The sequence below is a fragment of the Parasteatoda tepidariorum genome, chromosome 7, assembly GCF_043381705.1.
Source record: "Parasteatoda tepidariorum isolate YZ-2023 chromosome 7, CAS_Ptep_4.0, whole genome shotgun sequence".
Taxonomy (NCBI): domain Eukaryota; kingdom Metazoa; phylum Arthropoda; class Arachnida; order Araneae; family Theridiidae; genus Parasteatoda; species Parasteatoda tepidariorum.
The window spans coordinates 44,981,744-45,007,327 of NC_092210.1; the positions used below are offsets into that span (position 1 = coordinate 44,981,744).

A 25,584-nucleotide genomic window follows, 5' to 3' on the forward strand; every position below is an offset into this window, starting at 1 on the left:
ATTTAATACAATTGTATTCGCAGCATTCAATTGAATGCGTGGAAATGTTATTCAGATTTTCAAATAACTATATATTTTGTATAAAACTAACACCTTAAATTTAAATAAAGTGATTTTATTGTAATTTATCAAATAAAGTTGTTCTTTAGAAGCTTTTCAAGATGGAACTTACCTCTGTCAACTGGAATAAGCTTTTCGTTTTATTCTGAATTCCTTCTAGTATTTGATTTTCTTTTCATTTCTTTTAGATCAAATCGCTAGTTTCATTCAATTTTTCTTTCGTAGTATTTTTTTATTTACTTTCTATTTTCATTGTACTGCAAAAAAACATTACATGAAAGATTCCAAACTAGAATATTTTACAAAGGCAACTGTACGTATACTCAGTAAAACTCCGATTTAAATATTCCTTCATTACAGGGTGTCCCAAAAGGTCGTTTACAAACTTAACATGCTGGTCTGTCATATCATGATGAACAAGATTTACATAGGAACTTGTGTCCGAAAATTAAAACTGAGACCGCTAGAGGGCGATAAGTGCAGGTTTGGATGAGGAGAAAAAAAATGATATCGATAGCGGTGTTAATATGATTTTTATTATAAAACATCATTACATCACAGCAAATGCTCAAAATTCCTTCCATTCGCCACAATGCACGTTTCACAGCGTCGGCGCATGGATTCACGAACCCGTTCAAATTGGCCAGGAGTGTCACGGACACGTGCTGCCGCTTCCGCGATCCTGGCGATAAGATCCATGTCCGATGTTACAGGTGTCTCGTACACTATGGACTTCATGTGTCCCCACAGGTAGAAATCCAGGGGAGTCAGGTCGGGGGATCGCGGCGGCCATGGGACTGGTCCGCCTCTACCGATCCAGCGATTAGGATAAATCCTATCGAGGTATTCTCGAACAGCGTAGCTAAAGTGGGCAGGCGCTCCATCATGCTGAAACCAGATGTTTCGGCGTGTAGCGGCTGGAACGTCACCCATCAGATCCGGCAAAACTCTTTCTAAAAAAATGCGATAGGTATTTCCGTCGAGGCGTTCAGGTAGAAGGTAAGGGCCAATCAACATGTCACCGATAATACCAGCCCAAACGTTTACGCTGAAACGTTGTTGATGTGCATGGGCACGTGTACATCTTGGGTTTTCATGCGCCCATACGTGCATGTTGTGCAGGTTCACGACACCATCCCGTGTAAAGCAGGATTCATCAGAAAACAAAATCCATGATGGAAAATCTGGCTGTGCGACCCGCTGTTGCAAATACCAGCGTGAGAATGCAATGCGTTTGGGATAATCGTCAGCGCACAATGCCTGTACTTTTTGGAAGTGGTAAGGGTGTTGCATGTCATCGTGCAGTATGCGCATTATGGTGGAACGAGCTACACCCAAGACACGTTCGCCTTCTCGGAGACTTCTTTGCGGGTTGATGGCATACTCCTGTAGCACGGTTTCCTCTACGACAGGTGTGCGTGTAGCACGTTCTCGACCGATGTGGCTACGTGCTACGAAAGCACCTGATTCACATAATCTGCGGTGCAATCGTCCAAACAAAACATGACTTGGCTGACGTCTGTTTGGGAAGCGCTCAAGGTACGTCCGTGCCGCGGCTCGTCCATTTCCATCAGCGGCGCCGTATACGTAATGCATGTCGGCCATTTCTGCGTTACTAAACTCATTCATCCTTCTCCTTCAACGTCCACGCCTGAAATGATTGTTTTTCCCACTCTCCCGTTTTCGTGCAATTATCGCCCTCTAGCGGTCGCAGTTTTAATTTTCGGACACAAGTTCCTATGTAAATCTTGTTCATCATGATATGACAGACCAGCATGTTAAGTTTGTAAACGACCTTTTGGGACACCCTGTAGAGTTACTTTCAGTTACGCATATGTGTGTACAGTGCGCAAAGTAAAAAACGGACTACCTTGAATAACTTTTGATCTAATGATCGGATCTTCACGTTCTAAGACTCAATCTTAATGGTTCGAAAGGGTGACTTCAAATAGGGTAATTAATAAGTGCATGCAATATTTTAAGTTATGAAATCAGACAAAAACATGTATTTTCTCTGAATAAACATACCTTTTTCCGATCGATTAGGAATTGTGAGCCCCAAAATAAAGAGAATAGCCACAATTAGGAAAATATGGCCTCCTTAGTTTGGTCAAGAGAGCTAAAAAGCTGTATTTTTAAAATTCAATTTCTCAGGAGCTATTTTGAATGAATTCGTTCAAATTTTGTATTTCGCCATCTAAAATTACACCCTTTAAAATAATGTAAAAAATAGTACACCATGCAATTCGAAATTTTTTCAACTATTATTAAATAAAATAATAAAAAATAATAAATCTTTACTAAAAGTTATATTTTTATGGAATAATTTTTGGATAAACGAACTTTATAGTTGTGTGCAAAAGTTTCTAATTTTCTGAAAAATTTCTATAGATATGGTGAAATACTCAAAAAATAAAATTAACATTAAGTGGTTCAAACTTAGGACCGCTCTCCTGACCAAACTATGGGGACCACATTTCCTAGATTTCAGCCAACCCCTATATTTTGAGGGTCAAGAATCCGAAGCCGTCGAAAAAAAGGTCTGTTTATTTGGAGAAAGTACGTTTTTGCGTCTGATTTCGTAACTTAAAACATCGTCTGTTCTTATTAATTAGCATATTTGAGGGCACACCTTTGAACCATTAAGATTGAATCCTAGAACTTGAAGATCAAATCATTAGTGTAAACATAATTCGTGGTGGTCCATTTATTTTTTTGCCCACTGCACATGACAATTTCATGTACTGAAATACAGAATGATTTATATTTTTGCACTATATGTTCAAAATAATACTATTTTATTATATTTTCACTTTTTTAAATCGAAAAGCTGTAATTTTTAATTTTTCAAAGTATTATTCAATTACTACACTCATTTAAAAGTATTGTAATAATTAAATGTATTCGAAACAATTTCATTATTTAACGATATTTAACTGCAAAATTTACGAAATTCAAAAGAAAAAGAAAAAGCAAAGGTTTTGTGTTAGAATCTCAGAACAACGATGCGAAACTCTAGTATTGAACTTCATCACTATCATGACTTGAAGCATCTCTGAAAGTGAGTGTTATTAATAATGAATATCTCGTAATTAAATGGATAATAATTAGTAATGGTGGTAATAATGGAGTAATAATTAAATGGATTCGATGCAATTTCATCAATGAACGATATTTAACTGCAAAATCTACGAACTTCAAAGGAGAAAGAAAAATCAAAGATTTTGTGTTAGAATCTCAGAACAACGATGCGAAATTCTTGCATTGAACTTCATCACTATTATGATTTGAAGCATCTCTGAAAGTGAGTGTTATTAATAATGAATATCTCGTTGAGGGCAACTCCATTACGATAATTGGGAGCTTCATACCACGTGACTTACTTAGGAGATAGAAAGAAAGCAGACCGCGACGATAACAGAATCCTCACTATTAGCTGTCGAAGTGTGTTTTAATGAATACATTGATTGACACGTCCTCTTTTATTCCCACATTAGTAGTTGATGTTTTTACTTCTAAATATCAGTTTTTGATTGCATTTGACTTTTAGTATATAAAATAAAACAATTTCGCTTGAATCTGTAATTTATTGAAATAGTTTGTTCTTCTAAATAATTCATTCAATGTAAAAAATTCTGAATTAAATTCAGATAAAATGCATAGGCACCAGAGAGGCGGTTATTATTACCGAAAAATTTTACGGGACAGAAATTCTGATTTGTCACAATTTCTATAGTAATATTTATGTAAAATCACTATAGTTAAGTGATTATCATGATAAAGCATACAGCATAAAACTTTACAGTAAAAATTGATTCTACGTTAAAATTAATTTTACGCACCCAGGCGGCCGATATTTTTTACTATAACTTGATCCGGAATTTTTCCTTGCAAATCAAATAAAAATACATGGTCACTTCTAGAGAGAAAAAAGCTATTTTCAGTTTTGAAAAAATTATCTTGCAAGAGAAGAAAATGCTCGAACACAATTTAAAACTTTTCTTTTTTTTAAAGAGACCTCTAACCCTCTAAAATTTTTAATTTAATTTTTGATGTTAATTTCTTTGATATATTTTTCTACTTAACAAATGTTTGATGTTGTCAAATTATTTGACAACATCTTTCAAAATTCATTTTTGTTTTTACGGATTTTGAAAATTAAATCTTATTGCTGTCTTAAGTGATGAAAACTGATTTAGATTATGCTGAAAAATTCTGATATCGTGAATTGCATAAAAAAGTACTTTTTCTAAAAGAAATCTAAAGACAGACGTGGTGTAAACAATTAATATTCGAATACCACGCAACTTTCTTTGTTTTTGACGAAACCGGTTCCTGGTATATGCTCCAAGCAAAAATTCTGCTAAGTAAAAATAATTGTAATAAAGTAAAGAAGTAATTATCGTCATTTCTTTAAGATATGAATTTCTCCAAAAGTAAATCAATATTTCAATATTTTATTTTTTTCCAAAGAAAAAAAAATGAGCTACTCGTAGGGCCTCATATTGTAAACCTTGTATGCCTAATTGTTGATCGTGGTGATAATATGGGGGGACGACTCCTCGACCTCCATACAGGCCGTTAGGCTTGTTCTGTCATTCTAGCTTCGATCCTCTAGCCTTCATTTTAGTAATGCTAATGCACTGCAATGAGGTCCCGAGATGAGGAAACATTTTCGTCATATATTTGTGAGTTCGCATTTCGTCAGAAATCACATGATTTCGTGACGAATTAATTTTTGAAATCAACGAAGTATTTTTATGATCTCCTACTTCTTATGATTAAGGATTCTTAAATCATAAAAAGTAGGAGTTATAGTTCTTAAAACGCAAATGTATACTACTTAACTACTCAACTGGAAATAATGATTTCAAACCTTAATTAGAAGAATTTTGTCATAAAAAGTTAATTGAAAATCTAAAATACCTTACACTTTATTTCTCTAACTCTAATTAGGTGTATTTTAGATTTTAGAAGTATTTTAGATGTATTAAAAGATACTACCGAATACAGTAAAATTCAATCATCATCATATTTTTGACATTTAAATAAAGAGGATTAAAAGTATGTTAGCTAGCAATTTTCTCTCCTCTTGTCTACTTATTCTACAGTTGAGTTTGACCGAGAGGAGAGAGGTCTTTTAAGCAATTAGTATTGAGTATTTATATTCTTGAACAATAAGGTTTTTGGCAAACAACGATGTCAACTAAGCTCGTTTTCAGAAAAATATGACCGGAACAAGGAAGTCTGTCATTTGAAAAACACTCTCTTAACATAAATTTCTTTTTATTTATGTATTCTGATGCTTAGAATTAAGAGTACTTTTACATTCCTTCGATTATCTATATAAATAATGGATAGATTTCAAAAACTTGTTATGAACATAAATTTGAGCAATATAAATTAATTGATATTTCAATAGTTGTAATATACACACGCATGTTCGCTTACCTGTGTCGAATAATTTGAAACAGTAGTCACATATCAGTACAAAAAATTGTATTAATAGAGCTTACAGCCACCACACAGATCTGTAGGTCTAGAAAAGTAATTTTGTTCCAGAAATAAATTCGCTTAAAAGTTCTTGTGGGAATTGTTCACACTCGCTTAAAAATTTCGCTTTCAGACCCTCGAGGGTCATTGGAAGGGAGTTTCAGGGGAGCTTTTTTAAAAGTGCTTCAAATGCGGTCGAATTCTTGAAATCTGGGTAGGAAAAATCCATTCAGCAAACATTTTCACTTGATCAGATGAGCTCTAATGAAACAAAAAAGTGTGCAACCATTGAACAAGTAGTTCCCCCAGACCGCTGCTGTAATAATTAGTTTCTTGGATATTGGTGAGAAAGATCCTTGCATCTTACTACTTGAAAGTATGAACCGTTTGAACACTTCTATTTAACTTCAAAAATTTGAGAAATTGTCTATAATAACAGCTGAGAACCGGTTTCTTTTATTATAGCCCACTCATTTTTACTAGAGATATTTTGTCAAGTGAAGGGATAAAGTCTCAAAACTGACGTGTGCTCAATATTTCAATAGACAACAACACACGACCACACAGGATCGAGCTTTATGAACATTTAAAATATTCTCCGACCAGATCTCCGGGTCTTAAAGCCATAGATCACGGTGAGGCGTCATGTGAAAAGAACAAGGCTGCAAAATGATGTTGCTGAATCGCGAAATAATTGCCTGAGGAATTTCTAAATTGTCTAATTTCCAACCTGAAATCACTTTGCAAGACCATATCTTTATGTAGGGGAAACACCCCCAATAACCCATTTTATGCATTCGATTCTGCTATCAACGTTTCATACATATACATTACACCCGCTCACGAGTGTGTATTATAACAATTAAATATCGACCTATGTAAATAAATAATTTCATTTAAATCTGCTCAATAGCTCTGAAGATAATCACCACAATGAAGATAATTTGCTTAATTTTGAATAATAGTATATTTTTCGTTTACTGAAGTCCACTATAATTAAATACTTTTGCCAAACTAAAAATGTTGTATTAGACGGATTACCAAAAAAATTTCAATAAACATGTAAAATCACTAACAAGAGATAAGCCTTTTAAATGATAACTATGCTCGATTAGAGTTGTTGTAGTTGTAGTTCATTTACGTCGCACTAGAGCTGCACAATGGGCTATTGGCGAATGTCTGGGAAACATCCCTGAGGATGATCCAAAGACGAGTCATCACAATTTTGATCCTCTGCAGAGGGGATGGCACCCCAGCTTCGGTAGCCCGACGACCTGCGTGCGAAGTCGAGCACTTTACGGTAGCACAGTTTAACGAGGACCCATACCGCACGCCCTCGGTCCCTACGCAGACTGATTCAAGTGATCACTCACCCGCACACTGTCAGCTGCCAGACTTCGGTGATCTGCTGGGAACTGCTCGATTAGAAACTAGGGGTGCCCGACTATCTACTTGGTGAGCTCCCTAGCGCATGAAACAGCTTTCATCGGATTGCTTCGCAAATTAAAATCACTTCTTGTACTGATCGGATAATAATTTTATGCGTTTTAGTTTGGAATTGTACGCACGATAGTAATATTATCAACAAAGAATTATTCACAGAATACCTTATATATACAAATATAAAGTTCAGAGTTTACAAACACAACAATTTCAAGTCCCATACTCTAACATAAACTCGTGGAATATTTAAGAAAGGAAAGAAACAATTTAGTTAGTATAGCAAGGTAAAAACAAATAATTTATTTAAATCAATGAGAAGCGAATTTTGGAAGATCTTCATTGGTAAAATACATCTCGCTTGCTTAAATACAATATTGCGCAACTTATAGCTCTAGTAGACAGCAAAAAGCATCAGCTTTTTGTTGGCGACGTTAGGAAAAAAAATCATCGATTTCGCGAAACTAAACCCATTGGTGCTTTATATGAGAGAAATTTTCCGGAGCCAACGACTTTTCTTAATTACTCTTTTTTTAGAGCTGTTTGGCGAAAACAATTTAATTTAATTATTTTTATAACAATGGAGGTGAAGCAAGTTCGTTCAATCTGAAAATAAAATAAAAGAAAAATGATTAGATATTTACTTTCAACCGACAGGTTACTTCTTAATCAGTTTATTTCAAGCGTTACATGTTAAATGATTCCATAGATTGTAGGACATCTATTTTTTACTACTACATGTACATATACTTTACTTAGCATGATCAAAAACGTCCTTAACATAAAACAGCTAAAACAAAAACATGGTTAAATCAAAAGAATTTTAATTTTTCTGGAATATGTTCTGGCTTTAAAAAACCTTACCCCCGTTTTTTTAAAAAAAATCTATAACAAAAGTTAAAAAAGAACTTCTGTACTTAACTTTTAACAAACTACAATCTTTGAACATATTTATTGCGAAAAAAGAATAAGATTGTAATTATATAATGACACGAAATATTGAGTTGTTTTAAAATTAAAATTTAGAATGTATGCTTTGTAAGCATTGCAAGTATGTAAGCGCTGACTGGAAATCAAGAATAATGTTATACTCCCCCTTTCGCGAAAAAAAAAATATGACCATTCTGGCGATTAAATAAAATTTATCACAGAAAACAAGAAGAATCAAAGGAAAAAAATAATAATAAGCAAAAAGACTTTTAATAAATAAAGAAAATTTAAAAAATAATTAATTAAAAACAAAGACTAAATTAATACGATATCCAGAATGTCTTTAGAAATATTCTATTTTCAAAACTAAGAAATGTCATTTCAGTTTATTAATATGATTATAAATATATCCTTAATTGTGATTTTAAATACTGGAAAATTCTACTTATTCTTTGACTTTTTCATAATTGTTTTTAATATGGAAAATTGTTTCGTGAGGATTTAATTTTTCGCCATTTCTGGCTTACTTATTTTTATTCTGGCTAATTCCTTTATCATGAAACTTATTTATTTTTGAATTTATTGATGGTTTATTGTTTTTGATTTTCTGAATTATATAATTTTAATAAACAATTTATACCACAAGAAAATTTATCTTGCTTCGTACTCATGATTTAGGAATTAAAAATGAAGATAATATCTGTATTGTTAATATATACGATACGATGAATTTATCTTGCTTCGTACTCATGATTTATGTATTGAAACTGAAGATGATATCTGTAGTAATTATAGATACGATAAAAGGAATGATTTTAAGATCAAAATGATTTTAATCTTTTGACCGTAATGTGTTATAATTAATTTTTACAGTATAGTAACCTTTTGGTGTTAGAGAGTAGGAGGCGAAACTCGATGTTTTACATTTATTCACAATAACTCTGGATCTAAAATGATAAAAATTAGGGGAGAGTCGGGTAGCTCCACCCACTTAAGGAGTATTGCTTATATTTCTGTATAATATTGAGTAATAATCAATATATTTGTATGTTTCTATTGTTTTATCATCTAATTAAATAATGCAAAAAGAATAAACCAAAAAAAGAATAGTTTAACTTAAAAAAATAAAAATTTAAAGAAACATGTTTCTCAGCTCTTTTCCAAATGCGTCGAGTAGCCCCGTCCAGTCACAAAAATTATGTTTTTTTACTGTTTTTTCAGGTGTAAATGAAAATGACCAATGTATTGACAATAGATAAACCTCATTTATCATTTTTATCACAAAGTTATTTTATTTATTACATATTTATAGACTTTTAGTGAATTCTATCATTTAATAACAATCATTTAATAACAACAATATTTGTTGTTAAAAATGCATATAACATTCAAATTTGAAGCAATAAAATAATAATCTTTGCAACCGTACATTTATCGACGAAATAAAATTGGGCTGTGGTACCCGACATTCATGTGAGCGGGGCTACCCGAAATCCAATTTTTTTTGTAAATTTGTAAATTGACTCGAACAATTTTTCACACATAAACTTCTTTCTTTGTGCAAATTGAACTTTAGACTACATACTTTAATGCGTATGTATAGAAAAAATTATTTTTTTAGTATTAAAATGAAGTTTAATCGAAACATTCAACCAATTTTTCTTACTAATTTTTAATTACTTAATTTCATGACTAATGTATTCAACATATTTTCAAAACTATTGTTTACCATGTTACCAGCTGCATAAATACTTGAAACTTTGAAAATAATCTTTTTTTAATATAACAATTAATGTCCGATGGCCCATTGACTTGAAAAAATATGCTATACATATGAAATTGACAGTGGGCGGGTGTACCCGACACTCCCCTAAGTAAATATCAGTGGGTAGAAAGTATATTCAATTTAAAGGAAATTTAAAGATTCGAGTCAAAAATAAATATATACGCTCTGAATTAAATTGCTGCATTAACTGTAGTAAATACTCTTAGAAACTCATATTTTTTTAAAGAAAAATATGGCCAATCTAGTGAGTTTTATCTATTTATATTTATCCACAACAAAAAGAGGATAAATTCTTCTAAAGTCTTTGACAAGAGCCTTAAACACGAATTCAGAGCCTTAAAAGCTTTTATTTTTCCCCTTTAAGAATGCTCCCAGTTTAGTCACTCGATAGCTCTGTTGGGGGAATAATTGTATTAACTTACCTTCACTTAGACTTTTTTTTTCCTGCACTTAACGGAGAAACATTAAAGACTATTCTCTGAGTCTATGTAATTGACTCAAAGGAAAAGAGCGTCTTTATAAAACTTTAGTTACGATTTTTCGAAATATGATTAAAGATAAAGGAAATTTTATAACCCGCCTAAAATTCTTTGAATAAAAAATTTAATTCGTTGAATAGCTAAAAACCACAAAAATTATAATTTCATTGGTAAGTGTTTAATGTAAGTTTTTGCTATGCCCTTTAGCCTTATAAAAGGAAAAATGAAAGTTACGCTTGAAAGTTTAGCGAATGCACAAATACGACCCATTAAAATTATTTTCATAAATATAGATAAAAAGGCTTCAATTATATATTTTGTTTCACTAAGATTTGAGGAGATTATTATTATTTCTTCATGAAACTTACATCTTAACTTTAAATCTATAAGATAATAAAAATGATCTGAAATGAAACTAAAATGAAGTTTGTGTAATTTTAGATTTGATAGAAGAATGCCTTGTGAGGTTTCGAAAATTATCAGAAAGTGATTTTCATATAACTATCTCGATAATGCTAATTGTTATGCTTTGCACCTTTGTATATCATACGATCTATTCTATTCTAGATTTTTGCTTTTTCAAATTTTGCGAAATACATACTTAAATGTATTTGTTTAAAACAATTAATGATAAATCACTTTGCATAGTTATTCTTTATTTTTGAACTGTTTTGGAATTAAATCAAAATGATTAAAAATATTTTAAATAAATCTGATTTTAAAGGCTTTTTCCTATTTAATGTAATTAATTTATTTGTAACATAATCGGTAATGATATTTTTAATACGCAATATAATATGCATTGCAAAATATCAATATCTGTTTTTTTTTACTTCTTTTAATATTATTTACATAACACCTTAATAAAAGATTTCATTAAGATTATATTCCAAGCAAGTTGGAATATTTATTTTGAATAAGATATCTCAACCAATTGAAAAATATACTTCCAAATTTTGCTCCAAATTTTATAACACATCTTGAAAATATTTATTTTAAAGAACATTAATATTATGTTATACCTTGTAAACATGGACCTCTGAGAATTAATGGGTATTTTGTGTGTAAAAATATTAACATCAAACATTTCCAAATAAATATTACATTTATCATACAGGGTATCCCATAAAAACCATCCTTCATATATACACTCATGGATAAAAAAATTAGCGCACCGAGAAGGAATCGTCAAAATGAAACGAAATTTTACATACGTAATGACTACTTTGATGTAAGTAAATTATTAGAAAATCAAAGATTATCTTTTTTCTTTGATTTTCCAATCATTTACTTATATCAAAGTAAGTAGTCATTACGTATGTAAAATTTCGTTTCATTTTGATGACTCCTTCTAGGTGCGCAAATTTTTTTGTCCATGAGTGTATTTTAAATATCCTTTTAAAAGCAAATTTAGGGCATTAAGTTATTCTTTAAATGAGATAAAAACAAACACATTTTAAAGCTCTGACTAATAATTACTGAGATAACCTCGAAGAGGGGATTAAAATCTATATATGTATATGAAAAAAAAAACGTTTTTTGAATAGTAGGACACCTTACGCTAAGTCGAACTATATTTTCCCCCTTACAGTTCCACCGGAAACTGTTTTCAATAATATTTTAGGTGAATATACTGACTTTGGATGATTTTAATCCTTCCTTCACTCTGATTGACCTCAATGGTAAGTGATAGGAATTTGAAAGCATTTTTGATCTTGATCATTTAAATGTTAACCTCTGTAAAGTTAATTGAACTTTTCTGACTTCATTGTTTGCAAAAATTCTAAAAGTGCATATTAAGAGCTCGGTTAATATGGAACACCTTATACATTTGAACTCATTTGTCGTTCTGCAAAATTTTGCCTAAAATTGTGATATTTGTGATTTAGCTAAAGGGATAGACCGTTCGCCTTCCAATGAGGTGAGCCGAGTTCGAATCTCGTGATGGCTGATCTATACGAATTCCGCATCCGGCTTGCACCAACCACAGTGCTGACGTAAAATATCCTCAGTTGAAGACGGATCATGTGTTAGAGTTCCCTTGCCGCCTGGCTAACCGTGAGAGATTTTCGTGGTTTTTCTCTCCCTGCAACGCAAATGCGGGATAGATACATCAAAAAGTCCTCCCCGAAGGCAAACTTTTCTCCCAATACTTAAACCAGGAGTTCACTTGTCTTCTGGATTGGATTCAAAATTCCAAGGCTACGGAATTGAACATTCTCGTAAGCCCAAAATTGGGTCGGCTGTTTATCGAGGGTTGTAAAACAAAAATGTTTCTGCATATTGAGTTGCAGTGGCTCTGGGGTTAGAGTTTTCGCTTTCCAATGATGAGACCGGAGTTCGTATTCCAGCGATGACTTGTCGATACGAATTTCTCACCCGGCTCAAGCCGACCACAGTGCAGCCATAAAATATCCTCAGTGGTGGATGGATCGTGGGTTAGAGTCCACTTGCTGTCAGGCTAACTGTAGGGGTTTCTGGTTTTTCCTCTCCCTGTAACGCAAATGCGGGTTTGTTCTATCAAAAAGTGCTCCACGAAGGATAGTTTTGTCCAATAGTTTATCCAAGAGTTCTCTTGTCTTCTGGATTGGTTTCAAATTTACAAGGCTACGGAGTTGAACATTGATAGTCATAAACTCAAAATTGAGTCAGGTGTGCAATGCCAGTTATAAAATAAAATAAAATAAAATGCTTTTAAATTTTTATTTATTTATTACTATACCGTGATATTTTTTTTCTTCTTAATTTTCTTTAGAAATTTTCATCTAAACATTCCGTGAACAATTCACACCAAAATATGTACTGCAAAGCACAAGCAGCTGGCAGAAATTTATGCGCGCTTACAGATATGAAAGAGCTGACTGAAAAGATTCCAGGCAAGAATTCCTCAGAGGATTAGGAGTGTTTTTGTTAGACTCCAAAACATGGAAATGAAGGTACAGGATGGGAGATTATTAGAATTAATTCTCGTCACCTAAACCTGAATAAGTCTATTATACTTCGCACTTGGTCGTAAAATACAGTGAATGTTTATCCCTAAAATAAATTTGCTTAGTGATAAGATAATAATGATAGAAGGTGTGTGAAAATTCCATTAAGTTAAAAGTTTTTTTGTTTAATTTTGATATTAGTCCTTTTTTTAAGTTTTATCAGTTATGGTGCTTTATAAATGATCAAAACTCATATTTTAAAGTTTTAAAAGACTTGAAGAGAAACTTAAGAAAGACTTGTAAAATTTATGACTTCTAGTTTATTTTATGATCAATATTAATCTAAATATTTAAGCATCATTATAATATTTAAGCTAAATATTTAAGCATCATTAATTAAAATTTAATTGCATTTACATGAATTTCTTTAAATTAACCAATGTAAGGAAAAAAGCTATAAATCTTCAATCATCATTTAAATTTGTTCTAAATTGATTTAGAAATGTAACACACACGTAATTGGTAAATGTACAATACGCAAAATAGAAAAAAAACGGACCACCCTAAATAGCTTTTGATTCAAAGAACGGATTTTCACGTTCTATGACTCAATATTAATGATTCGAGGGGGGGGCTTAAATATGCTAAATAATCAGTGCAGAAATCAGTCACAAAAATGTAATTTCTCTGAATAAACATACCTTTTTTTCGACGGATTCGGATTTTTGACCCCCAAAATGTAGGGGGAAGCCTCAAACTGAGAAATATGGTCCCCATAGTTTGGTCACGAGTGCAGTCCAAAGTTTCGATCTCTTAACGTTAGTTTTATTTTTTGTGTATTTCGCCATATCTCGAGAACTTTTATTTTATTTAATAATAGTAAAAAAATGTATTGCAATTGAATTGTAAGGTGCATAATTTTACATCATTTTAAAGGATATAATTTTATTTGGCAAAATACAAATTTTGAACAAGGTCGGTCAAACAATTCCAAAGAAATTGAATTTAAAAAAATCGTATCAGAAGGAAACCGAATTTTTAAAACTCAATTTATCAGGAACTATTCGACCGATTTCGCTCAAACTTTGGGTTTAGCCATATAAAATTACATCCTTTAAAATGATACAAAAAATGTATGCCTTAGAATTCAAAATTGTTTGGACTACTATTTAATAAATTAAGAAAAAGAATTAAATATTTACTTAAAGTTATATATTTTTGGAATTTTCTCAGGATAATATGATAATTTTCTCCAGATTTTATAAAAATTTTCAACGGATGAACGAATTTCATAATTGTGTTTAAAAAGATTTCGATTCGCTTAAAAAGTTCTGAAGTTATGGCGAAATATGCAAAAAATTAAAATTAAAATTAAGAGGTCCCAAGTTTTCGACAGCTCTCCTGACCAAACTATGGGGAACATATTTTCCAGATTGCGGCTACCCTCTATATTTTGGGGGTTAGAAATCTGAATCTGTTGAAAAAGGTATTTTTATTCAGATACAGTACGTTTTTATGTTCGATTTCGTAACTTAAAATATCGCCTGCACTAATTAATTAGCATATTTGAAGTCACTCCCTCAAACGTTTAAGCTTAAGATTAGAACGTGAAAATCCAATCATTAGATCGAAAAGTTATTCAGTGTGGTCCATTTTTTATTTTGTGCACTGTACTACAATTTAAGAAATCAAACTTATATTAACTAAATAACTTTATTAACTATTAACTTAACAACCATAAAATTCTTAATATAAAAACAACCTAAGATCCAGTGGTAAAAATTAATTCAAAATAAAGCGAAAATTAAAATGAAATTGTGGTGCCTACTTCATAAGAAAACTATACTTAATGTAATTTTAAAGCGTTTAAAATAATAAAATTCTTCTGTTATTTTGTTTTATAGACGTATAAAAATGTTGATTGTTATGAAGTGCTAATACCGACATGAAAAAATAAAACTGCACTCAATTTTTTTATACAATTACAAATGTATATAACAGGGCTTATTTGAAAAATATATAACTATTTAATAATGTAAATAGAATTAGTTTATTCTGTAAATGTATTTATAAAGTTATAAAATATTATTAAAAAAACGTGAGAATGTGTAAATTTATTTGTGTATGCAAGCAAATTTTAGCAACAAAAGTTATACTCTGATTTAAAATATCAAATTAGAACTCATCGAATTGTTGTTACGATTTATATTTAAGTAATATGGATGTGAATGTTCCTAAAACGACATTTTCTTTCTAACTTTCTCTTCCTCTAGCACTGCTTGAAAAATATTTCTCTTTCACTTAATATATGAGATTAAAACAGTGGTTTTATATGCATTGATTTGTCAGATAATGCGCAACATGATAGAGCTGATGCTTTATAACTTTTGATCTAATGATCGGATATCAAGAACTAAGGTGCAAACTTAATGATTTTTTTGGTTGACCATACGATAACTTCAGTTATGAATTCAGTTACAAAAATGTAGTTTTCTAACCAAGAATAATTTTACAGGTTATGGTTTTAAACATTAATATTATGAGGCTTAGATGCAATCTGATTAATGTGATTCCACTAGTTAATTTTGGACTAGTTTGGTTGACATAAAGTTTATTTTACTCATAACGTACGTTTCTTAGCAAATGTTCATACTAATTTTAAAAAAAAATTCTTATTTGTAAGACTCAGTTTTTAAAGTAATAATATCTTTGACTACTTAAATTAAAAATACTCGAAGCATATTCGAGTATAAGATACATAATTTTTTACGCATTTTAAAGTGGTCCTAATACAGTTAGATGAGACTAGTATTGTAAAAATTTGACTAAATTTATGTACCGCGTATGTGTAGCGAAAATAGTACACAACACTCAAGCATGCCCAAGATTTTTTTGATTTTTTTTATTTATTTAAAAACAGAGAATAAGATGCTAAAGCTATGATAATCTGCGGTACCCATTGTAGAGCTAAAAGATTTTTGTTACCGAGATTACAAGTGATGACTTTTGAAATAATATAAAAATTTTGTTACTTTAAAAAGTGCAGATAATTATTTTTTTATTTGTTTTTTATTGTGTAATTCAAATTGTTTCCTATTTACTTCTCGTTGCTTTAATAAAAATCAAAAAATACAATAATATCTACTTAATGGCATAGGTTTTTTCCGCGCTCTGAGATCAAATTAATTTAAGCAAAAACTGAAAATATGCGTGTTTTTATGTGAGTCTAATAAGAGTCATTTATAATAAAGAAAGTATAATAAAAAACAAATGTTGCTAATTTTTATTTTAAAAAAAGGAAATAATTTATTTCTGAATAATCAATATTCGACACCATCCCTTTTTTGCAAAAATCAACAATATAGTTATTTAATACCTATGTTATTAACTTGAACATAATATTACTAATTACTCATTGAGAAACAGAGCATAAAATTAGTAATTGACGGTAAATATATTTAAGAATACACTCAGGGAATCAAGAACAAATCAATTCGAAATTTTTCCTTGACGTTTGACTAGGATGGATATTATTTTCCCGTGAAGTTTTTGTTGCTAATAAACAAAACTGTGCATCACCTGGCAACGTAATTTGTGTATGGTGGTCGCCAAGTTGGCGCGACGGAGCCTTCATTCGACCCTTAGGTAAACCCAAAGCATCTCTGCTCTTCCCCCCTCCAGAAGAAAAGTGGAATCCGCGAACAGCACTTACAGGAATGCCCCGTACATCGCTAGAAATTAGAGCTCTAGTTCAAACACTAATTTAATGTCCTCAAAAAAGAAAAAAACCTTACAATTTTGATTAGTGATTAGTGCTGCATAGGATTTCATTCTTTTCTAGGAATAGGCATTGCATAGTCACCGCTCCCGATTTTTTTGTTTCTTAATTTTTTGTTTTTCCTCCTTTTTTTGCCCACTTCCTCTCATGCGATCCGCATTCTGGAATTATTAGATCTAAACGCTGCAGCATCCATGAAACTTATTCACAGAACTGTAAGTATTCAGTTTTGTTGTGCTCTTATTTGCAAATGTTTTATAGTTGATTATCTGTGGTTTTGAGAAAGAGCAGTGCGTATTTTGTGCGGGGTGCGTGCAATTGAGTGCGTGTGTGAGTGACTGAGATACATCGTTGACACTGAGGGAGTGTCAAGTTTAGACATACTCGATTTAGGCACTTTGAGAAGAATTACCTAATAAAAAAATAATTTCCAAACATACGGAATTAAAACCAATTATAAATACAGTTTTGCAAAAATACATTTAATATTACAGTGCGCTAAGTGTTTTTATGAGTTAAATGATTTAACAGAATGACCCGAATTCACTTGTTGCTTTATCCTTTTTCTCAAATCTCATTTTTTATTCATAGATATTTCAAATAAATTTATGACATTTATTAGTCAAGGAAGATTTGTTGTATTATGTTAAAGAAAACATTTCTTAAATGAACAAAAAAAATTTTTTAAAATAAAAACCCATAAGAATTCTTGAAATTGGTTGATTTTTATTGACAATATTTACTCAGCTCATAATATTAAGTGATTGCTTACTAAAAGCGAAAATTAAATAAAACTTATTGGAATTTTAGATTTATCTCCTTTTCGTAAATTAAATATATAAAAAAACATCAGTTTGCAAACTTATTCTGAAATACATTAAGAAATGATCTGTAGATAAAAATGTTATTCAAACTCTTTTGTTTTACACTACTGGTAGCTTTAACATTTAATACGCTTATTGAAACTTAAAATTTTATATCATTTATTTGGTAAACGCTTTGATCTAAGATTGACTTTTTTTTAATCATTTCCAAAACAAGAACTGTTTTTGAATTGAAAAATAATAGTGAAAAGATGTTATTTATTCTGAAATGTAACTATTAACTACTAATATTATTAGTATATAACAAATTAAATTATTAAATTTTCAATGGAAGAAATACCAAAGATGACAAAGAAAAATATCTTAACATACCGATGTGCGAAGAATGTGAAAAAAAATAGTAATTAATTAAAATTGGTTAAAATAAGTTAGTTTTTTAAAATTAGTAAAAAAATTTTTTTTTAAGTAGATTGCTGGTGAAAGAAACAGCTTATACACGCGTTATTTTTTTTTTTTTCGGATCATGTAAATACTACTTTTAGTCTAAAAATAATATTTTAAAAATAATTTTATTTCATATTTTAACTTATTTGTGACTAAACTTTAAAACAAAATAAAGCACAGTAATTAACATTTTAATTAAGTCTATTTAAAGAGAGTGTTTTATATAATCTGAATAAATTTTCAATATTTTTTATAAAATTGGTAAAAAAATTTTGAGGTTCACTGCTTGAATTCTGCATATTATTTTGAATCATGCTTTGAAGAGTTTGTTATTTTATATCTATAAGCATAAGGGAACTTTATATTTTGAACATAGTTAACAGAACAGTAATTTAATTCGCTCTTTCCTGACGGGAGAAAAAAATGACTTGTTTTGATTTTTTTGCTGGCATATTATAATATAATTAAAGGAATGAGCACTATGTAACGTTATTAAATTAAACTACTTTTAAAAATATTTCATAAAAAAATTATGTATGCGTAAATGCATCACATAAGCGAAATTATTTAACAATCAATTTATTTGGCATTTTTTTATAATCTTGTTTATTGTTAACCTGCATATCAATCGCTGAAATATGCGGTCTACTAAAACGATGTTGTATCCTAACCAAAAGTAAATTTAATTATGAAATTATATTCATTATATTTTTTTATCATTATTTTTTTCTGTTATATAATCATTTATTTTAATATCATCTTTCCTGAGATATGCTTATTATTATTATTTATTTTTTAAATGCGTAAAATGTATGCATGCACAGACAATTTCGTTAATTTATTACTAAGGATTGCTATTTTTTGATAATTTCGTGCATGAAATATATTGGCTAAAACTCTTGTTTCAGGATGTTTTATTGTAGAATTTAAATATTTTTTCTACTTATTTATTGATATACATATGCCAAGTAAAGAATTAACAGTACTTGAATTATTTGTTTTTACCCATATTTATGAACTATTACAAATCTTCTGATGATTAAATTCCTCTTTATTTATGCAAATAATCATTATCTATCATTTTATATACATCTGTCAAATAATACATTTGATATATACTATAATTTATTATGTTGTCACGATATGTATCAATTTATGTAAGTCATGATAAATATCACAAAATCAAAAAACAAATAACGTATACTTAAAAAATGTTATTTTTGTATGGAATGCAAATATATAGTCAAATAGAATTAATTTTCTTTATTCAACTTTATTGAATAAAATAGTTTCATGAATCTGATTATTAATAACTTAATAATATAAGCAAATGTACCGTTTTGTACAAAACTAAAATAATAAAGTAAAAAAAGCTATAGTCAGATTTTTAATTATCCAACTGTCTCTTACATCCTACTATTACTTTTTTTTCTAATTTACTTGCGCAAATGAAAAATAGTTTAAGATAAAATTATGCAATAGTTGAAAGACATTATATGAAACGATTATGATAATTTGATCGATTATGATAAGTTATTCAAATTATTCTAAATTATTAAAATCAAAATATTCTATTATTATTATTTATGTAATTTAGATTTAATTAAGAAAAACAATAAGTTTCATTCAACTATTTATGATCAATTTTTAAAATTATCCAGTATAATATTACCTTGCGCAGATCCATTTCGGGCCCATCCTTGGTAATTAACAAATCAAAGCTCAGAATAACAAATCACTTCAGCAGTGCAGTAAGAACGACACTTTAAAACCCTCTTGTTACACTCAATTTGCGCTTTTGTTTTCACCTTTTGTTTTCATATTTTGCAATCTGGCAATATTTCTGCGAAAACATTTTTAAATCATTCTTGAAAAATATTCCTTCCATGTAAGTTGATCTGATTTTGCTACTCGCTTTATAGTCCCTTCTTAATGTTTTTTATTTTTATTTTGTTTTATTATCCGTTTCTACATGTTATTTTTACTTTTTGTGATCTATTTTACTTGTTGTTAATTTTATAAAAAAAAAATTTGAGTGCTCCTCACACTATTGTATTAATATATTTTGCTTTGGCTTTATTGATACAATAGCAGAAAGCACTCTATTTTGCGGATATAATCGTGTGGACTGAAGAAAGGATTATATCTTTTTTTTTCGGTATTTTAAATAAAATTTAATTTCTTTTTTTTCTTTTTTTTGTATATATAAACTGTTGTTTGCTATTTTTTTACTTATTATTTACCCCCCCCCCTCTTTTTTTTTCTTTTGTCTATAATTTTTCTTTGTTTTATTCTTCATTTTGAACTTATATATATATATATATATATATGTATGTATATATATATGTATATATATATATATATATATTAAAATAAAATATTTTTAAAATTTTTCTATTTATTTATTAAAAAAAACTATTAAAAAGCGGGAAAACAAAATAAAGAAAATATATAATCTCTTCATTAGCTCACACGATTATGTCCTCAAATAGGAGTGTTTTCTAATATTGTATCAATATAGTCAAAGCAAAATATATCAATTAAATAGTATGAGGAGCACTCAAAAAATTTAAACGAAAATAGAACACATTAAGTAAGAAATATATACAAAATAAAACATATCAAGCAAAAAACAGAAAATAAAAAGTAAAGAAAATACAGAACGATTTATTCTGCATTTATGCATTTTATCTTATATATCTATACACACATTGTAGATTCGCAGTGTGACCGAAGCCCGAAAAATGAGAACATCACATGCTGGTGGATAGAAAGAGAAGAGCGAATTATTTTTTTCAATAAGCACCGGCCACACTACGAATCTACAATGTTAATGTTTTCAAAGTGTAACAAATATTTTTTTTAACAGGAAAAGAAAATGTGTGCATTATAATTATATTAATTGTTATAAAATTATATTCTACAAAGTTATGCAGAAGTATTAGCTTATTTTTATATAAATGCTATTGTTGTAATACTTTACTTATAAATGTATAATATTGGACAATATGCTAAAGTTACTTAATTTTAATTAAAATTGTGTGAATGGGGAAGTTCTAACCAATAGGTTAGCATATTGGTCAGTTCTTTCTTCAGAGGGGGGAGGGGGATATTATGTAATGTTTAAAGAATTATGTATTAAATATTATCCATAAATAGAGGTTGCATCTAACTCGCAATCATTTAAAACCTTTCTCACATTACTAAAATTAACATAAAAGTAAAAATAATATCATATAATACAACACTTACGTAAGACAAAATATATACGCAATTTACACCACCTAAGAAAACAATTCAAAATTATTTAATTATATATTTGAAGCATATTTTCAAACATTTTTATGTAAATCTGTTCTTTAAATGTCCATCCACCAATCTGAACCTTAATTATTAGTTTTTATCAGGGTTGTAACGAAGCCACCCTTTTCTGAAAAAGTCCAGACCGACTTTTATTTAGAAGAGCCGGCCTTTAATTAGAAGAGCCGGCCTTTATTTTTTAATTTTTTATTTTTGATCTTTTTATTCATAGATAACATAAATGTGTATTTGAATTAAAAATATTGATTACTATTCAAGAAGAGATGCTAAAATTTACTATATTATGATGCATCAAATATTTAATATGGCAGCAAAGAACAATAATATATTATACAGCTCATGTGACAAAAACAATTTTCATTTCTTTAAGTTGCAGATATTTGACATTTGATTTCTTTTAGTGAAACTTGGTTTTTAGAAATGTTATGAACAATTTTAGTTTTTATTTATAAAATATCTTGTATTGCCAAACATATATGAGGCATTATTTAGCTTTTCAGTATACAAAAACAGAAAAATATGAATTTAAAGTTTCCACAGTGCTTAATATACTAAGTAGCTTATACAATAAAATATATATTAATTTATTTTATCATTAATTTAAAAATAAAGTATTAAGATTTTATAATTAGATTTACTAGCTTAAACTTTAACTTATATATTTTTACATGTAGTTATTTTTTTGCTCTTTTTCAGTTTGAAAAAATTAAAACAGATTTAGCAAAAAAATTGGTAGCAATGTAATATTATTTTTAATAAAACAAAACAAAAGTTGCATATCATAACATCAAAAATAAATTAGAAAGATATTTGTGCTAGTTTGAATTTTTGCTATCGAGATTAACTTTTGTATAAGAATATTTCGCTGCTCAAATTTGTTTTTATTAAAATGGCAACGAATTAATTCAAAAGGCAATGTGATAAACTGTTTAAATGAAATCCGGGAGACTGGGATATGCACAGGTTAATTTGTCCCTTTTAATTGTCACGTGGGCTATTTTAAACTATAAAAATTATTACTGTTAAACGTATTATTCTTTCTTTAGAAAATAGAGCAAAAGTATAAAGAAAAGTTACTAAAAAGCACTGCTATTTTAAAAATTATCAATTTTGAAACTAGTTGAAGAATTTATTTTTTTATATCATGGATCAAAAACAAAAAAAAAGAACATTTAATAAGATATCTATGAAATAATACAAAATAGTTCGGAACAAACTCTTCGTGAATTCCAATACATTAATACGTTTGAGAAATTTTCTCTTTTTATGTGAGAAATATTTACTGAAAAAAAATTCACTCCAAAATGATTGATAATTTTAAAAAAAAATTAAAGCACATGAAAATTCTAAAACATTACTAAACCATGTAAATTTTTGTGTGATTCTAATTTTTATGGACGGTTGTTCGCCCCCCTTCCCATGTCAATATAAATTTAAATTTGTTGATCAAGATATACATGTTATGAATCTTTCATAATTTGAAATGATATGTTACTTTTTTGACTTACCTGCCAAGGATTTTAGAAATAATAGAATGCTAGTGATAAATTAGTATTGAATGGCTTTCGTAATTTTTCAGTAAAATATATTATAATAATAAAATCGTTAAATAATCGATGGCGACGAAACGAATGTTGTATAATGGACACTGATTTATGATTTTACTTAAAAAGCTTTTATCAAATCCCTAACTTTCTTATGAAATATTCACGAGAAAACATATATTGTCAAGAGCTATTGCAAAAAAATAAAAGAAAATAAACGACTATTATATTTTTCACCTAAATTTTAAATTTTTTGCTTTAATTTTATACATTTAAGTCAAATGTTTTGAGGTAATGTGTTTCCCACTGTAGCGTGCATTCAGTCATAATCCGATTCTCATATTTATTTATTTTTGTTGCGGGGATGTTTATGTTTTTTCCTTTTTTTATTTATTTATGATGTCTTATTAAATGAACTTTCAGATTTTTGTTCATGTTTTCGAAAATCATGCAAAAAAAAAAGATAATTCAATCTTTAGAGAGAGCAATTTGATATGCTTTTTTGACCCTTGAAGTTTCATTGCAAAATTTATTTTGTGAAATAACGATGAGCTCGAGCTTAATAAATGTTAAGGCTAGTTTGAATTAGTTACTAATTTGAAAATTGCTGATTGAAAGGATCACTAATTGAAATTGCTGATTGAATTAATTATTAATTTAAAAATTTAAGAAATAAATGTTTTTATTCATGCAGTATCGAATTTAATTTCGTAATCAATTAATAAATGTTGTAAAAGAAGTTGGGTATATAAACACTTAAAAAAATTATTATATNATATTAATATATGTTTTAACCTTAAAAAGTTGTTCACGATTTGAGTTTTTTGCAATATATATATATATTATTTATTTGTCAAATGCCAGTTACATTAACCGTTAGGCCATTTAACTTCTTGCATATACATATATATTCGTCAAATTTTCTCTATGAGACATCGTAGATTACCATTACTGATAATGTACACTTTTATGTGCAGTTGCATAATGACGCTAAGAATATTCTAGGAGAAAATCGTAGAAGGCTTCTAAGAAGCACAAGTAATTTTACATTTTTTTCTTTACTCTTTTATTATTATTTTCTTTTCTTTCAAGAGTTTCAACAAACGGTTATATTATGTTATAAATTTTTATTTATGTTATACTATTTTAACTATTTTGATGTTGACTTTTGCTGTGTATAGTTTCAATTTGTCAGTATTAGGCATATACAGCCATAGACACATGCTCATGGTCCTAGTGTGGGCATGTCTACACAGGCCATATTTATCGTCAATGGAAGAAACATGTATTGATTTCAAATGTAACACAATACATGTTATTTATATTGTAAATTAAAAGGATTTTGTAGAATATTATACCGTTACAATAAGTGTTTTTTTTCTCGAAACCCTTATATTATTCCACTTTTAAAGGTTTTGTTAAAAGTGTTGATTTATAATATGTGTATAATATAAAATGATTAATAATGTTATATGATTATAATATAATATTATATAATAATATAATATAATTTATAATATAAATGCTTTATGTTGATTTATGATGGTAGTTATGAATAAATATCTAAATTAGCAACTTAAATATAAATTAATTGATAGCCTGGCACTTATTTTAGTTCACATTTAATACCTAAAAACCAAGTTAAAAGTAAATATTTATCACGATGTTAACGAGCCAAACTAAGGTAAGATAAAAGTTTCATAGGAAGATTTTAATATTAATTAAAACTAAAATTTTTTTTAGCATTTAACATTTAGGATCACATTGGGGAATTCAGGGTCATTTTTTTCGGAGAAAATAATGATCACTAACTTTCTAGCATAAATTTAATTAATTTACAAAACAACTAAATTATGCCAAATCATCCTAAATTATTCTGTTTTATATATGAAGTTAAAAAATAATGCAACAATGCAGAAAATAATAGAAAAAAAAGTATGTGCATTCAAAATAGATAAAAGTTAATGATACATTTTTTTAAAAAAAGTGGTAAGTGTAAAACAATTATATATAAGCGAGAAGGGTGTAACTATTTAAGAACTTTTTTAAAAAAAAATTTTGTCCATTGGCAAAATGGTTGTTGTCTAATTTTTTTGGAAATGCAGCTTTATTGTGATTGTGATTGGACATCATTAACTGTTAATCATGAATTGCTCGGTTCGCAATCTCGCAGACAAATTTAATACAGCTCAGATACATTCCGTGTAAATTCTTATGATGACTGAGCAGACATAGAACAGCCAATCGAGGTCAATATTAAAATTTTCGGATTGGTACAATGGTGTTTTGAAGGGAGATTGTAAGCTGCATCGTTTAAAATATATTTCGTAGTAAAGAGAAATGCTCGATTACAATTTAGTGTTTTAATTGCAAATATAATACCAGAATTAGGCCATAACGCAGGGAAACGTTAAAATTATTGTTAAAAAATACTTAATGAGCTAAAATTTATCTCTTAGTTTTTGCACATAAAGCACATAAGTCCCCTTTACCATATATATATATATATATATATATATATATATATGTATATGTATATGTATATGTATATGTAT

General features: G+C 29.0%; 1 protein-coding gene across 3 annotated transcripts in view; it reads left to right on the forward strand.

The window, feature by feature from the left end:
- The window catches only part of LOC107452272 (Calcium channel protein beta subunit), a 151,860-nt gene that overhangs the window by 38,067 nt on the left and 88,209 nt on the right, over window positions 1-25,584 (forward strand). Inside the window, exon 1 of one of the 3 annotated variants that reach the window (XM_043044164.2) lies at window positions 16,752-17,111. The exons of the other annotated variants lie outside the window; for them this stretch is intronic. Within the exon in view, the coding sequence (XP_042900098.1) occupies window positions 17,091-17,111 (21 nt within the window). The 5' untranslated portion in view covers window positions 16,752-17,090. Of the gene's footprint in view, window positions 1-16,751; window positions 17,112-25,584 lie in introns of those variants that run through there. 3 annotated transcript variants of the gene reach the window in all.